Genomic DNA, 18,080 nt, shown 5'->3' with positions numbered 1-18,080 from the left:
AATGAGTTGGGGAATACAGGAAATCATGACACGTCAATCTGACTTCTTGGCTAAAATTGCAGTCACAGTGATCTAGTGTCCATCTCATTATTTCTAATCCAACCAGGGGGAAGTTCCTGCCTTGCTTCCTACTGCTTTCCTAGAGATGATGCCCAGTTTTCCCTTCTGGGAAAGTGTCAAGCTCAATCAGGAATATAGTGCACATTTTACTGATCAGCAGTCCTATGTCTGGCTGGCTGCTCCAATGTTTCAACCTCACAGTTGCCTCAGCTGTTTGAGTCACGAACTTGGTTAGGTCTGAAAGCTTCTCTAGGGATCTCATTGTTGTCATCTTTCCCAAACTCGCAGAGGCATCTTTAGCCATCTCCAGATTCTCAGCTTTCCTGCACCCTTCTAGTGGTCCTGAGTGCCCTGTCTTCTCTCTTCGATCTATTATGGCGCTTGATTGGATGGGAATGTGTTTTTTGTGGTGCCTCTGAATAGGCTACAGCTCTTACTCTTGCTTGCCCCATCTGCCATTGGTGTATGGTGATCCAATCCTTTGCAGGCCTTAGTGGAGAATTTTGCTGAACTTGCCTGTCTTGTGTGCTGTCGTTCCAGAGGGCTGTGGGCTCCAAGTGGAACAACTGCCTCTGAGTTGTGTTGCTGCCTTCTCTCTCTCCAGTCTTCGCTTCATTTGTGGGTATGCGGTCGCCGAAATGCCTTCGGCCTTATGGGATCGTTTTGCCAAGCTTAAAGTGTTACTTCTCTCAAAGCTTCAGTTGTGTCCCGGTATGCATGCCTGTCCTCTTGGTAACTGTTGAGTGCTTCCTATGCTGTTTGACTGCAGTGCTCTAGCAGGTTCCAGATGGTTTGAATGTCTATCAACATTTTGGGGAGCTTTATCTGCAAGGATATCCCAGGATGGATGGTATGTAGTGGGGATTTTTGTGTAGTGCTACAACCTCCCTTAAGTATAGTAGAGGGGAGCAAAGGCACTAGGAAAACCTTTATTAATTCCCCCCTGTTCTCCTTCTGATCTTCCTGCTACATCGGATCATCATTATTGCTAAATATGTCTAATTGTTTCACAGAACTTTGAACGTGCAATCATGAATTGTTTTATTTTTTTCTCCAGGGATTCAGAGAGCCAAAAAGACAGTCATTCTCAAGAAGTGTTGAATTTGGCAAAGGAAACACTGCTTCAGGGACTGACGGATGAAAATGCTGAACTGCAGTATGTGTTACATTATATAGTATACCAGTTATGAGTGCATTATTATTTTGGGAGATGTTCTCCTTTTACACAATGTTATTATGATGGCATAAAGTTCTTTTAGCTTAAAAACAATATATTTATGCGGGTTTTAGTAATAGGTGGAACGTTGCTGTGCTGAGGCCACAAAGCTCAGTTCATATCTCCACACACAACCAGTGCTCGATGTTTGAACCAAACCTATGTACCCAGGGGTAAAAGTCTAATAAAGCACCAATTCAAATTGAGCCATTAAGTTGCCCAAGACTTTGAGGTTTTACGATCTTGTTGTGCTTACTTCCCACACCTTTTATTATTGGTATGTCTAATGACCTTTCGACACCTGCTTTCGTACACCTACTCTACTAATTTTATTGTTGGACAAGCTACTTTTCACTAGACCTGAAATCACAGTACCTACATATGTGTTCTGTTCTATCTGTTGGCTTTCATTCAGATTTCAAAACTGCAATTATTATAATCTAAGACAAAAATCTTTCTAGTATAAAATGTGGACATTGAATGACAGATTCAGTCACGCAAAGGGCAAGCTGGGCCTGTGTGACTATATTAAAAAGTTGGGCACAGCTAGTCCGCTTCGAGAATGGGGTTCGTCCAATACTTCCCATATTATCAAAGATAATATGGGAACAAAGTGTATTGAAGGATCCACAGGAGAACCAGGCAAGTTCCTCAAAGAAGTATTTATTCACATAAGGAGGCCCTCCTGTCCAGATTGCAAACGGGTAACCTGAACACTCACCAATCATTACACACACAATTGTTTGTAACTCTAGATGGTTCCATGTTGCCCAGGAGACGCCATAACATGTTATGTTGATACAGGACAAACAGATAGCAACAAGGTAAACAAATGCACATCTGAAATGATGCACCCGGAAAACATGCTTATCTTGACAGTTAAATACAAGCTTATTCATACATGTACACTATCCCCCAATGACCGTTACAACAGTAATATTGTTATACATACATTTTAATAATGACCAAACCTATCCATAACACACTTCCCTCCTTATACATTGGAAACATTTTGCCACATCCTGTTCTTAACCGGTCATTGTTATCAAGGCTATCCTACATTTGTTCTATATGCTGTCATGCGTTTGGGAGCAGAGACGTGCGCACAAAGCCGAGGGGAGAACAGTGTGCAAGAAACAGGAGTGCAAGGAGGCCTGCAGACAAGAAAGGATAGGCAACACAGGCAGTGAACCGAAAGGGGTAGGGAGTATAAGTAAAACAAACATGTTAGGTTCACTCTTGGGGTGTATGCAGAGTGGGGGAAGAGGTTCCCACACGGCTAGGGAAATTCTAGCCTTCTGAGCTGGTTACTATTACAGAGCCCCACTCTGGAAGGAGCAGCAGCAGTGTGTGTCTGTGTCTGGACCCTAAGGCATGAGCAATGAAACAGTGCTGCCAAGATTGAAGCCTGTACGGGTCCAGCAGGAACTGAACAATGACTGCCTCCTGAAACAGGAACCAGCACACCGTTAACAATGACACAAGATACAATACTGAAGCGTGACAAAGGAAATGGGCAGAGATTGCCTGCTAGATACCCCGCAGCCAAACTCTCAACAACGGAATGACACAAGGCACACGTGAGGACAAGAACTGTAACAGAAATATGCAGGGGAAAAGGGAAGTCAAAGTTAGCAAGGTTCAAGGTTCATGACTGAGACCAGGAATAAAAGATGAAAAGTAAGAAGAAAATAATCCAAGTACAATGGTACAGGACACTGGAACTACAGACTAGAAACTAAGGGCCGGAATCAAGGAACAGCGGACTGAACTATAGACCAGGAACAATAAAACTCAGGACTGAAACTCTGGACTAGGAAAACATGGACTGAACTGTAGACTAGTAACAAGGAATTCAAGGAACTGTAAATCTGGACTGGAATAACAAGGGCAGGACTGCAGTCTGATAAGGAAACTCGGGACTGAAAACTAAAGCCAGGTAACAGGGACTATGGGCATAGAACAAGGAACTGTAGCAAAGGAACAAGATAATAGGTGTTAGAGAGCAAGGGGCTGCAGACAGGGAACAGAAGACTGCAGGTAGGGGAGTAGGGCTGCACTGCAGGAAGCACAGAGGTGAAGGGCAGAATGCAGGAGAGTGTAGGCAGAGTAGCAGGGTTGCAAAGCAGCGAACACAGTGCACTGGAACAGGAGCAGGCTTTGGAAGCAATAGGAAACAGCAGAAATCCAAGGATGGGATCAAAGCACAAAGGGCTGGGAGTGAACTGAATGCAAGAGCCCTGTGCTCCTACAGGCAGCTTCTTAAATACTGACCTGCCCTGTGCTTAAGAAGGCTGATTAGCAACACCTGGAGCAGCACACTTGATGGTAATCTACCTCCTCCCTCTCTGGTCCTGAGAAAGTGAAAGCAGCACTGATCTCGAAGACTAATGGGGATTGTAGTTCTAAGACTGCTTCGTAGGAATAGCCAGTGTTAGGCAAGATTTGGAGCAGTACCCTTTGGGTGCACTACAACAACCTTGATCTCCTAGCAATAGGAACCCAACCTTTGGTATAAGTCTGTACTACACAGGTTGGTAGCGTGATTGAGCAGCCAGGCTCATCTCAAGAGGGCTCAATGTGAGCAGTAAGGGAGTTATGCAGAGATTCACAGTGACAAGTATTCAAATAAACTCTTACACCCAAGGTTTCTTGATTAAACAATTATTCATTTATTTAACAGTCAGTTTAAATAAGCCTTCTTCAAAAGGGGCAATATAATAGTAACACATACATACACTCCGAAATACACACTCTTAGTTTCTCTAAATCAACAAATACCCATTTGGGATGGCACACAGACACTTCCTACACCCTCAGGTGACTTAAATAGCTAAGACACTGTTGACATTCATATATCACTGTTGCATTTAGAGCAATACTTAGGAGCATGTCAAAGAAAAGGTTATTAGAACAAAAAAAGATATCTGACAAATATTCTGAAGCAGGTAAGTATGTTTGGCAACCCCCAAGTCACAGTAAGTTAACCCCTTCCTGGAAGGAAGACCAAACACAAAGTCAGAGGGAAGACGAGTCATTCACGGAGCCAGGCCAGGCCAACGTCAATTGGACAAAAGTCTAGGTGAGCTGTAGCAATTCTTATAGGTAGGTAAAAAGTCTTGCACAATGTTTTAGAAGTCTTTGTACAAAAGAAGAATCAATGTAGGGTCACAAGCTGATTAGGTGTGTGAGGTAAAGAAGCTGTTAGCAACTCTACAGCAGCAACGACCACAAGTCTCCACTGAGAACAAGTGTGGCTACACGACAAGAGGTAAGTTCTCTGTACAGTACCTTTGGTTAGAAGAAATGGTTCCAGCTGGCTTCTGTTCCTGTTCAGCCCTGCAGATCTTGTGTTCCTGGTCCTCAGTCGTGGGGACATATTGGAGGACATCTGGAGGACTCCTGCACTGCAATGGGACGATCGGCGACAGAAAAGGACCAAATTCTATCCAGTGGCACTTTGGGTTTCAGTTCCTCCCGTCTCAGCAAACAACACCACTGCGGTTCTTGGCTTTCAAGATGGGCTTTCCTTGCATCTGGGGTCCAGCACTCTGTTGGGGTGGCTCAGGCTTGGTCAGCCCTGCTTCCTGGGAGTCCCGAGGATCTTCCTGGAGCTCTTCGCCAACTTAAAAGCAACGCACACAATCTGGTGTTCCTCTCCCTGGCGCTTCGGTTCCAGCAGCTGCAGCAGTGGAAATACAGCCAGCTTCGAGAGGATGTCCAGACGGGCTTACTTTGGAGTTGATTGGTCCGACCAATTCAAGGGGAGAAGTTGTCCTTGCAGGGCTTCTCTAGTCGAGGCGAATTTGGAGCTTCAGCAGAGCAGCAGGGCTTCAACAGGCAAACCAACGGTCCAGGATTTGCAGCAGGCATCTCTTCCAAGTTCTTCTTCGGATTCCTTCGTCCAGTAGTTGACTCTGCCTTCCAAGCCAAAAAGCCTTGCCTTTTATGCATGTTTCTCCCATTCATTCCAGCCTAGCTGCCAGTGAAACAGCAGGGTGGCTGTCCTTGGCAGACCTTTGGGTGCATTCCTGTAACCAAGGGGATTGAACACAGGAAGTTTCAGGCACCACCCTCACTTCCTGCCCCTGCCAGACATACTGGAGCCAGAAGCGAGCTTCACTCGTGAATCCCGCTAAAGACAAAATGAACAAAGGAACCAAATCTGGTTTGATGCGCAGAGTGAATCTCAAGAAGGACCTTTCCATAAATAAATGGCGAAAAAAGAAGACCGGGCCGTTTAGACAAAAATGGCACCCTTGGGTGCTTAACTGCAGCTGCGAACGCAGCCCGCGGTAAAAGCACACCACGGTAGTTAAAAGTAAACCACTGCCACCAGCCATTCATCGGGGAAAGGGTAACATAAAAATGTTACATGAGAAACTAGACAAAGGGGATACTAAGTAACCCATCCAGCACCCTGTTGTAAGATAGTGTGTGATGGGTCTAGAAAGTTACAAATGCAAGTAAAGTCAATTTCACTTTACTGCTCTTGGAAACAGTAGTTATCCAAGAGAAAGATATTTGAACCTTTGGGAAATCTGAAAGACTTCCCTGTGCCACTGCACTCAAGGTGCTGTGTGGTACAATGTAAAAGATGATGCCTATGGAGTTAGTCAGACTCCACAACCAAAGAAACAATACATGAGAGAGTGGGGAAAAAGGGTCTCTAAGGTAGAGAGGAATTAGCACATTTCTGAGAATTCTCTCTAACAGCCAGGGAATGAGAACTGCCACAAGGTGCATTATGGGATATGTAGTTAGTGAATTTAATTAGGAATTGCAAACAGAACATAAAGACAAAAATGTGAAAGGCATTGTCCGGGGAGTACTATGGTAATGAATGAGTCCCAAATAGTCCAAAATGGGTACTAATTGGTGCTCCAGTGGCACAGTCGTGACACGTGCGTTCATCTTCCAGCATCACTACATCATCCAACTCTTTGCTCACCCTCAGGGGACCAACAAACTTACTTTCCCCTTTCAGAAGACCATACGGTCTACGCACCCAAAAACAATCACCAGCCTCTTCTCTAGTGTGTCTAGCTCTGTTTTTTATCATGAACTCTCTTCATTTCAGCATTCCTAGTTACCAGTTAGGCTGCCTCCTTCCATTCAACAAAACGCATCCTCCCTAACCATGGAGGTCACACCGATGTTTGTTTATTTTATTACTTGTGAGGTGCTGCACGCCCGTGGGCCTCAGAGTGCTCGAAGAGAAGGGAATAAACAGGAAAGGAAACAGATAGCGAAATTGAAATTCTATTCAGCAAGATCAAACAGTAATGTCTTCACCTTTTTCGTGAACATAGTGACCGATTGGGATGCTTTAATGTTCAAGGGCAGGACATTACATTCCAGAGGGGCATTTCATTCAAAGCTACAGTCGCCAAAATGTTTTAAGCGAGAACACGGCTGGCTGAGCTGGAGTATATCAGAAGAGCGAAGAACTCTATTGGAGCATTTTGAGTTCTGGCATTTATATGTAAGTGAGACAATGTTGTGTTTAATTCTTTGTCTCACTGGAAGCCAGTGAAGTTTCCTCCTGAAAGTAGTGCCATGGTCACGTCTAGCCAGGCCAAAATACTGCCTTAATGGCTCCATTCTGAGCAGTTAAAAGCCGATGAAGGTTTGCTTGAGATGTACCGACTAGTAGACCATTACAATAGTCCAACCGTGAGTTTATTAGAGAGGAATCCAAAAGAGATCTGTTTTTAAATGTTAAATATGGTCTGATCTGACGCAGAAGTTTATTTACAAGTGCACATGACGAACGAATCTGAGAAACCTGTTTTTTCATTGATAAGTTTACATCCAACTTCACTCCCAGGGTTTTCACTTATTTGCTTACAGGTATAATAGTACCAGCTACATCAAAAGATTCATATTCTTGAGGGAGTTTATTTAATCGAGGGGCGAATGCCAGGATAAGCAGCTCTGTTTTTTGAATCATTGAGAGCTAGAGAATTGTGCGCCATCCAGGCTTGGATTTAAAAAAAAAAATACGATTCTCGGACGCTACATCCTCCTGATACTTGCCACAAAGTTCGAAGAGGATCTGGGTGTCATCAGCATAATTTGCAAATTGAACACCCAGATCCTCAAGGAGGTCAAGCAGCCTTTCTTCTCCTCAAAACCTCAAATGGAATAACCCCTGTTGTGTGTGGCGATAATCGGCAAGTCCACACCAATTTCTCAATGCATTCCTCCTAGCACTCAACTGATTGCTATCCGCACACTCTGCGTAAGGGTCCTATTAAATCTTTCTACAATGCCATTGGTGGAGGGATGGAAGAGCACAGTTCTATGATGTTCCACCCGCATGCCTTTAAGAAAGTTTTTCATTATCTTTGAAGTGAATTAAACACCTTTGTCCATTAGGATTTTATTGGGAAAACATTCCCTCTGAAATACACCTTCCAAAAATGTAACAACTTCCTTAGAGTCTGCTTCATGGACACATTCGACCTCCACCCATTTTGAGTACAGATCCACTAGCACTAGGACAAATTTCTTGACACCCCCTCTTGACTATAATGGATCTAAAATATCTAGTGCCACATACTCCCAAGGTAGATTGGGAAAGTCAAAAGGTTTGAGGGGTTGTACGTATGTTTTCAAAACCCTATCGGATGCTGCACACACTGAGCAGCCTTTAACCATATCCTCCACCTCAGAATCCAAACTTGGCCACCAATAATCAGCTCTCAGCCTGCCTTTAGTTTTGGCAATCCCTACGTGACCTGCAAGAGCCAATTGTTCACACCCCCATGGGATGCACTATACCACCAGCACGTACGTGTCTGTCCTCTGCACCCAAGTAATTCCTCACTCTGTGAAAAAGAATTAAGCCCCTTATCACGTGACCAGTGATTGCATACACATTCCTTCACTTTGATTAATTATTGATCGTCTGTCACAGCCTTTTTCCACTCATCATGCAAGATGGTGTCCTCACACACTCAGAATACATCCTGCAAAGGTTCTCCAAGCTCTTCGTCACAACTGTAGACACCATTCCTGGCTAAAAAATCTGCAATTACATTTTCTTTCCAAGGTACAAAAGTTCAAAATCATGTCCTTGCAGTGCCGTAGCCCAATTCACTATGCATCTAAATACTCCATCCAAACCTTTTGACGTGAACACCACCATTAACGGTTTGTGATCAGTTAGAACAGTACAATTTCTGCCCCATAAAAACGTTTTAAATGTCCTTATGGCCCACATAACTGACATCTCTTTCTCTATAACTGAGTATCTAAGCTCAACATCTTTAAGTGATCTTGAAGCAAACGCTACCACCATTTCCACGTTTTCATCTCTCTGTATTAGAACAGGCCCTAGTCCTGTCCCGCTGGCATCTGTCATCAGAAAAAGTGTCCTCGGTAGTGTAAAAAGCAGCAGGAACCAGGGCATGAGAGATGGCTTGTTTAATTTAAACAAATTCCTTGTCACATTCAGGTGACCATTCAAAGACAATGCCTTTCTTATACAACTTGTCAGCAAATTCTCTTACAAATTTGTTGTAATCCACAACCCCTAGGAATTACAACACTTCATGCTTGTCCTTTGGTGTTACCATTTGTATCATAGAGTTGACTAGACCCTTTTCTGGGTGCTACTCCTTCACCAGATAATCTGTGCCCCAAATAATCAATCTGCAGAACCATGAAACAACACTTGGGTTTCAGTAACGTCAATCCTGCACTGTTCAATCTGGCTGACAACTTTCAATTTGACATCATGACCCTTTAGAGAAGAACCCATGACTAAAATGTCATCTTGATGGAAAAACACTCCATCCCCCAAAATGTTACTCATAGCCCTTTGAAAGAATGCTGCAGCAGAAATGAGTCCAAACGGCATTCTCTTAACCCTGAATGTACCTTCATGGGTAACGAACGTAGTGCAGTACTTGCAGTCAGGGTGAATTCTTACTTGATGGTAAGCAGAAGCCAGGTCTATAGTAGAAAATACCTTAGCACCTGACGGGAGACTGAGGAGTTCTCCAATATTTGGTAATGAAAAACGGTCAACAATAACATTCTTGTGGAACGCTCTCAAGTCCATACACAGAGGAGCACTAACGTTGGGTTTTCTTACTAGAACCACAGGACAACATCATTCAGCAGCCACTACCGGCTCAATTATGTCCTCCGTCACCAATCATTTGATTTCCGTTGTCACCTGTTTCATTAACTCAAGAGGTACACCTCTCATTTTACTTGCTACAGAAATACCCCCCTTCTTCAGCTGAATCTTGTGACACATGCCTTTGAAACATCCAAGTTGTTCCTTGAACACATCAGACCTGTTGCCTTCAGGTACCCGATTTTCGGGAGGTAATGGCGTCAATGCTACCTGGAATCTGTTAGTCAATTACAATTCCCATGTCCCTTTGCTGATACCATTCCAGCAAACATCCACCTCTATTAGACACATACATTCTTGCTGTGGTGAATTTATTCTGACATATAATGGTTGCCACAAAACAGCCACCATGCCAATTTATTTCCCAACACGTGCATTTGCCTTGATATGCAAGGGCTTCAAACTAACATTGAATGTCTTGCAATGTTTCTCTATTGATGATGGTATAATCGGAACCAGAGTATTTAACTTTCTAATTCCTATACCATTTACCAGTACAGTGTAATGTGTTTTTTTTGTTTGTCGAAAACTTTAGTTGGACCCACTTCGCACACTGACCAACTCTCACACCACATGCCTCACCATCTGATAGTCTCTTTCATGTTTTCATACTCCGAACAGTCAGAAATGTCCTTAGCAATTTTACGATACGAATTCTGACGTGTTGTGACTTGCCCCTTTCTACCACATTTACTATACTGAGCTTGATGTCCAGGACACTCAGGGTTGTTGGCCAAGTGCGAGAAATTGCCACATCTGAAGCATTTTGTAGGACCCGAACTGGGTGCAGGTTTGCTATACTCATCACTTTTAAAATTAACTGGTCTCTGAGGCGTTCATCATAAGATGACCCAAAATTACATCTCCTTCTACACTCATGTGCATAAAGTGTATTCTGGGCTGGATTACATCATTGTGGGAAGGGGGATTCTATCAAGGGTAGGGACGGCCGATATGGGCACTATCACTCACTCGGACTATGCTCCAGTGTTTTTTTCCTGGGACCTTCAGCTGTGGAAACCTAAATCCTCTGATTGGAGGCTGAATTCATCCCTGCTTCATGACCCGGTGTGGAAGAAGGAGATGGGCGATAGCATTGTATGCTTTTTCAAAGATAATGCTCAGGGGGAGTCTAGGGAAGAGACACAGTGGGATGCATTTAAGTCCTACATTAGAGGAGTGATAATCACAAAGGGTGTGGGACTTCGAAGAGCGCAAGCATTGGAACTGGAGAAACTGCTAGCGCAGCTAAAAGAGCTAGAGGTACAGTATTGGCACTCAGGCTCTCGGAAAGTCTATAGAACACTTCAGGTGACGAGTGGCCAGGTCAATATGATAGAGAGGAACAAGGCAGAGTAGGCTCTGCTGAAGATTAAACGGCATCATTACGAACAGGAGAATAAGGCAAGCAAATTATTGGCCTGGAAGCTTAAGGCTCGAGCCAATAAAAAGGCATTGGGGATCTGCGCACACCCGAAGGGAGCATATTCAAAACAAAAAAAGGGAAATGAGATGCATTTGATAATTTCTATAAAGAGCTGTATACATCTGATTCCCCGGCGCAGGAGTTGATAGATGCCTTTCTGTGGAAATGTGTTCTACCGAAAGTGACGGTGGGACATAACGAAGGAAGAGGTCTTAAAGGCCATTAGCTCCCTTAAAACAAATAAGGCCCCAGGTTTGTATGGATTCTCCCCAGAATTCTATAAGACTTACTCGAGCGCGCTTCTCGGCCCGCTTCATGTGTCATTCAACACGATCTGGAGAGAGGAGTGGGTCCTGGGCTCGATGGAGGAGGCGAGGATGTCGGTAATCCGTAAAGAGGGCAAAGACCCATGTCTTTGCTCCTCATAACGCCCCATTGCGGTACTAAATATGGACATAAAGCTCTACGCCAAAATCTTAGCGACACGGTTTGACCAGATACTCCCGTACTTGGAGACGGCTGATCAGTTGGTATTTGTTGCAGGGAGACAGGCTGCCGACAACACTAGACGGGGTGATAGACCTCATTGACATTGCTCATAAATAAAATGATCCCAGCGACTCTAGTAGCCTCAGATGCTGAAAAGGCATTTGACATGGGTGGAGTGGAGCTACTAACGGGCAGTGTTGCACAGGTTCAGGCTAGGTGAGAACTTTATACGGGGGATATTTCCATTGTATGGGACACCATCTGGGAAATTAGCAGTCAATGGGCAATTATCTCAGGGCTTTCGTTTTAATAGGGGAACGAGGCAGGGATGTCCGTTTTTGTCTCTCCTCTTTGCACTTTCAGTGCAACCACTAGCCAAGCAGATAAGATGCAGGAGGATATACAGAGTATCAGTTATGGGGGGACAGATCATAAAATAGTGTTATATGCTGATGACATTCTTCTGGCTGTGTTCGAACCCGAGTCTTCACTCCCTCCAACACTTGACCTTTTATAAGAATACAGAGCAGTATCAGTGTTCAAAATAAATCTCGATAAGTATGAAGCCTTGAACGTATCCTTGGGGCGGGACAGAGTGCAAGCACTGCAGGGCATCCCTCCCTTTAGGAGGGCGAATAAGTGCAGCCGTTACTTGGGTATATGGATTACAGCTCGGGCAGGGGATCTATCGATGCAAATTATCCTGAAGTCTTGGGTGCAGTTAAGGCCAGTTTACTGAAGTGGAGTGCACAGGAGTTATCATTTATGGGTAGAGTGGCAGCGATAAAAATGGCCATTCTGCCAAAACATCTGTACCCATTTCAAGTTCTCCCCTTGACAACTCCCAAAAAGGTGCTAGAGAACCTCTGGAGGTTAATAAGCACATTTGTCACAGCTGCAATGTTATACAGGCCTCAAGATAGCGGTGGGATGGCTTTACCTCGGCTTCGAAAATACTGTCAAGCTGCACAACTGCAGGAATTGTGTGATTGGGTTGACCCAAACTCGAAAAAACCCTGAAGACAAGTAGAGGAGCAAGTAGCAGGCAGGGCACTCAGATACTTGTTGTGGATTCCACGCCCTGATCGTCCCATATGCCTGTGCGGGCTTCCATCCACTGCAAGTTTAAAGTTATTGTGCTGAGCTGTGATGTAAAGGTAATTTAAGACTTCACTGGTAAATGCACAAATTGAGTTAGGTTTTTGTGATTCTATGATTCTGAAACTTTAGTAAAACGATTTGAGCACAAATGTGACAGATGTTACTAAAGAACTTGGCTTTTTCTTTTTTTTTTATTAACCAAAATGCCCAGTCTGTGGCAGCAGGGACATTCCTCCCAACATTAAAGAGCTCAAAAAAGAGGAATATTTGTGTGATGAAGACTAGAAGATATGTAAGCTTACAATTTAGAAACATTGTACCAAATGGATGTACAAGTGAAACAAGTAAGTAAAATAAACATTCAGATGTGAATTAAAGATCTGAAAATCAGCACTGTCCCTTCCCCATAGGGTCAGCTCAGAACCGTGGAGGACTCCACTTTCCCTATATATTTTTGTCTGGTGTCTTTTACCATGCCTCAAAACACCACCAACATATACCCCACCCGATTAAAAAAATAAAAATACTATCTAAATGGCTCATTCCCACTCAATGCTACACTTAGAAAGCGTGGCTTTACCATCCCAAAATGTTGTATTCAGTAGTCCGCACGGTGCTAATTGATGTCATCACTCCTTTTGTGTTTCAATGCCTTGCTGGAGCCAGAAAGCTAAAGATGAGCATGCCCAAAATGAGCATTTGAAAGTATGTACCACCTGTAACCTTTGGTCTCCATTCTGCTATCATCTGCTCGCTTTCTCAATGTATGTAACTAAGTTTTTCCAGCACCCAGTTACCTCAGGGTTCGATGCGCGATACAAATAATAAACAAATACAAATTCAAACACAAATGAGTAGACACATCCCAGTCTCCCTTCACAGTGATTGCATTCATGGCTATTATAATTGAGTGCTAGTTTTAGTTACTTTGGCTCTGCCTAACCATTGACACCTATGTATGCACAAAAATACAAACTGCGCTGTTAGTGAACAGTTTATTTTCTGATAATGTATTACTTTTATGGTTTACACAAACATCTTCTGTAGACAGCACAGCAAAGAAAAGAAATGCAATAAAGAATGGATATGCATATTTTAAAGTGTGCTTTGATTTACAACTATTTGGCTCTGTATTCCGCTACATACGAATACTTTTCCAACTATTTGGTTTCGGCCGACTAATTAAATCAACTATTCAGTACTTTCCCGATTTCTTTTCTTAACGCTGGAAATCTATGATAAGTACTTTTCTCTTCTTCCGGGCTGAACTCTTTCCCAGGGTTGAGGCCTGTGAAATGGTTCCTTACCCCACCAGGGCTGATTCCAAGATTAGGAAAAGCCTTTCAAGGCATGTACCACCTGCCACTTTAAGAATATATATAAGATCAGCATGAGGAATGCCCGAATTGCCCATATCTAGACCATGACGTTAATTTGTATCCCGTGTGCCACTCGTTCTCGAATAAGCCCTTGAAAGACCAGCACAGAAGGTTGGTGGCTTGGCTGGATGAGGGGACTGTGGCCTCACTCTGCCTCTTTTAGAAGTCATGCTTCACTCTACCACAGCAGACCCCAATAGTATGCTTCCTCTTCTAAGAGGTTGAGTTCCCATAAGGAAGCTTCCTATGGGAAAAGGGTGACGAAGGGTGATACCACCCTAGCTGTCTGCACTGGAAAAGGCAGTCCTACTGCACACATCCTCACATAAACAACCTGCTTCATCAAAGAAATCTGTGCCGATGGCTTAGTTGGCTGGTCCTTCGACACTCTCATTGCCCACCACACCATCGTCCACAGCACATCCTCCGTCCACAAGTCATTTGTTGATGAAAACTAAGCAGTTAAAGACCCGGTCAACACCTTCTCTGTCAGCTCTGGAAAAGCCCAGCAAGTTTACTTTGTCCACCACTCAGATGAAGGCGACCCTGACGACGGCAAGAATCCCATCAATGGCAATGACAACCTCGTTGATAACAAAAAAATGAAGGCGATGATACCCTCATCTACGGCTGTCTCTTGAGTGACAAGTCCTGCTCGTCCACAAGCTTTTCCTGCTTTGCTTGGCTCTCCAAAGAGATGAATAGAAGGTATCCGGTCATTCCATCTAAACCCAAACCATTGAATGTCAAACCATTGAATTGTTTTCATCGAAATACCATTCCATCGAATGGCCATTTCGTTGAAAATAATTCAATGGTTCCATCAACATGTAATGGTAAGTATTAGGGTTGGGGTTGGGGCATGGGTTAGTTTAAGGGTTAAATTAGGGTTAGGGCTAGGGTTGGGGTTAGGGTTTGGGCTAGGGTTAGTTTAAGGGTTAAATTAGGGTTAGGGTTAGGGTTCGGGCTTGGGTTAGGGTTGGGTTAGGGTTGAGGTTGGGGGGTGGTTTGGGGGGCAGGGACCCCCCCAAAATTGAAAATAAATTTAAAACGTTACAAGGGGCTGGCCAGTGCCATGTAATATTTTAAAGTTACACAGAAATGAATGGAAATGCTACTTTTTACATGTAAAAATGCATTTCCATTGAAACCAGTCCATGTATATTGTCGATGGACTGGTTTCGATGGGATTGCACTTTTACATATAAAATATAGGTTTTCAATGCATTGGCATTCGACTGTTTGTATTCGTTGCTTTAGGATGTCGACCATTTTTTTCGAGGGAATCACTATAAACCGAATAGAACTTCCATTTACACTGTCTCTCTGATTCAATGCCATCTTGCAAGGGCATGAAAGCCCTGGCTTTTTTGATTTTTGTTCAATAATAAAATGATGCAGGTAATTCCATATTTGAAAGGGTAATTTGCTGATCAGATTCCCATTTCATAAGCTGCATGCCAAAAGCTTAGTGTGTACTACTGCCCTGCTGCATCATTATCCTGATTTGCAGCGCCGGCTCTACCAGTGGCAGAGAGCAGGTTCAGAGGTCACAGGTGCTGTCTTGACAGTTACAGTCACAGCCAAGTCTCTGTAGCGCAGAGGCTACATTTAAGATATCCACCCCTGCTCCAACAACTCCATAACTCTGAGGATCCTGTCCTTGTGGCACAGTAATATGCAAATATAAGACATTATCTGAGTTAGGGTATAATTGCCAGATTCTCTCCTAGTTGTCCCAGCCATGTCAAATTGATATCACACCTGTGTCCGTGCTGTAGGCCCAGTACAGCTGTGGAAGGGTTATGTGTATTCGTTCCAGACAAGGATCTCCCTGCCCACTGGCAGGACTGTAGGCTTGGGGGATTGCCTCTTTGTTCCTTTGTAAGGGCAGGTTTTTTAGAAAGAAAATGGTGACTTTGAGAGCCATATTACTTCCGAAAGTGATTGTAGTTTAATCTCTCTCCAAAAAGAATTCTGAGGTTTTCCCTCCTCCCCATATGATATATGATGTGGCATTTATAACACGCCTATGCACAAGTGTTTCAAGGCACGACAAGGCAAGGGAGGGGAACAGAGGGAGGACAAGAAACAACGATCTTACTAGGCCTAGTGACATTGAGATCATGCAATTGCAGGGGAGCGGGAGGGGTGAAGTGCCAGGCGAGCATGGGGGGGTAGGAGGATGGACAAGTGCAGGACAAGGAATCAACATAACAATTAGTGCAGCCAACAGTGGCAAGTGCGAGTGTTAGAAGTGCAGACAACAGGTGTCTAATAAGTGCAGGAAAGGGGGCTTTGGGGTTACAGATACAGACCACAAGTGCAGGGAGTGCCAGGAGGCAGTGCAGGTATGAAGCTGGACGGGCAGGGACCTGGGCCCGAATTCAGAGGGTAGCCAAGTGACCAGTGCATGAATCGGGCAGATCACCAGCAGGGGAGAGAATGCAGAAGCAAAGATGAAGGTCTTGAGGTGCTTCTGGAACCGGAGAGGGTTCTGCTCAAGTTTCAGAGAAGCAGGGAGGCTGTTCCAGAGGGAGGCACCAGCCGAAGAAAGGGATATTCCCCCAACTTGTTGCTTGGGGAAGCGAATGACCCTCAAGGAGTTGGAGGTGGAGGAGTGAAGAGCTCGAGTAGGAAGATATTTCCATAGAGAGAGTTGGAGGTATTGCAGTTCCAGGCTCCAGAAAGCCTTGTGGACAATGCAGAGGGTCTTGAACTTGATCCTTGGTGCCACTGGGAGCCAATGGAGAGATTTCAGAGCTGGAGAGATAAGATCCCAGAGCTTGAGGCCAAGGTCAAGTCTCGCAGTACTGTTCTGGATGAGTGGTAGAGGACAGAGAGTAGAGGTAGGTAGATTTAGAAAGGCTGTTGCAGTAGTCCAGCATAGAGAGAACCAGAACTCTAGAGACAGTGAGCCTCTGGGGGAAAGTTAGGAAAGGAAGAATACCTCTAAGGAGGTGCAGTTGGTAGTTTGATTTCTTAGAGACGTCAGAGATGTGAGGAGAGAAGGAGAGTGTGGAGTGGAAGAGGACACAGAGGTTCTTAGCCTCACAAGTGGGAGCAGGAAGAGGGCCCATAGTGACCGGCCGAAGAGTGACAGGAAAGGAAGGTGCTTGTGAGCCGATGAGGAGGATCTTTGTCTTAGTGGCATTAATGCACAGATCATTGGCGGCACACCCCTCCTGGATTGCGGACAGACAATCCAGGATGAGAGAGGCAGAAGAGGCAACTGAGGGGAGCCTGAAAGCGAGCGGAGTATCAACTGCATAGCACTGAAAGTTGGAGCAGCTATGTGGTGGGTGAGAGGTGCCAGGTATTGGTTGAACAGCCAGCGAGAAAGATTAGACCCCTGGGGGAATACCGCAGGTAGAGAGAGAGATGGAGGAGAGTAAGGACCCGAGTTGGACCTGGGAGGGTCGGTCAGAGAGAAATGAGGTCAGCCAGGCCAGGGCCTGATCAGTGATACCCAGGTTATCACGGAGCCGGTTGAGCAGGATGGCATGGCTGACAGTATCTAAAGCAGAAGGGAGATAGAGTAAGATGAGGACAGAAGGGTGGTTAGTATCAAGGTTTGAGAGCAGGACTTCACGGATGTTCAGGAGAGCAGTTTCCGTGCTTTTGGCAGCTCTGAAGCCAGACTGATGGTCATGGAGACAACCAACAGATTTGTTGTGAAGGTTAAGCTGGGAATTGGCCAGCTTTTCCAAGAGTTTGCCCAGAAAAGGATAAATGGAGATCGGGCGATAGTTAGCCGGACAGTAGGGGCCAGCAGAGGGTTTCTTAAGAAGAGGGGTGCACAAGAGAGTGCTTAAGAGGGGAAGGGAAGGTTCCAGTCGCGAAAGTGTGGTTGCAAAAGTCAGCAAACCATCTCCTGTGGAGTCCTGCAGGGATCCTTTGTGACAAGGTCAATAATTGGGAATTGTCCACAGGAGGTCAGGAGCCCTCTCCCAGCTGGGGGAGAGGGGGCTACCAGCGTTATTGCTAGACACAGTCCTGCTCCTTAGATGGACTGTGGCAGCAGAGAAGGCCCCAAGTCTGCCCCTCCCCCTTTGTGCCAACTAGTTTCTTTGCAGAACTGTGTCTCCAGTCTTTTCTCTGAATGCATATGCTTGCCAGTGTTCTCTTTCCATTTCAGATGTCCAGTCCACAGAGAGGGCAGCTTCTAGAGAACACAGACACGAGAAGAAAAAACTGGAAAATCAGAAGCAGCAACCTGCTCAAACAAAGCTCCAGCGTCGTAGAGACCAGATCACT

General features: G+C 44.7%; 1 protein-coding gene across 1 annotated transcript in view; it reads left to right on the top strand.

Moving 5' to 3' along the window:
- PRKDC (protein kinase, DNA-activated, catalytic subunit) overlaps nt 1–18,080 on the top strand; it is a 3,362,625-nt gene that overhangs the window by 2,136,970 nt on the left and 1,207,575 nt on the right. Inside the window, exon 56 of the mRNA XM_069621025.1 lies at nt 1,118–1,216. Within this exon, the coding sequence (XP_069477126.1) occupies nt 1,118–1,216 (99 nt within the window). The remainder of the gene's footprint in view (nt 1–1,117; nt 1,217–18,080) is intronic.

The sequence above is a fragment of the Ambystoma mexicanum genome, chromosome 5q, assembly GCF_040938575.1.
Source record: "Ambystoma mexicanum isolate Mex_15411 chromosome 5q, UKY_AmexF1_1, whole genome shotgun sequence".
Taxonomy (NCBI): Eukaryota; Metazoa; Chordata; class Amphibia; order Caudata; family Ambystomatidae; genus Ambystoma; species Ambystoma mexicanum.
The sequence above is the reverse complement of the archived record's forward strand: the minus strand, read 5'-3'. Positions and strand labels throughout refer to the sequence as shown.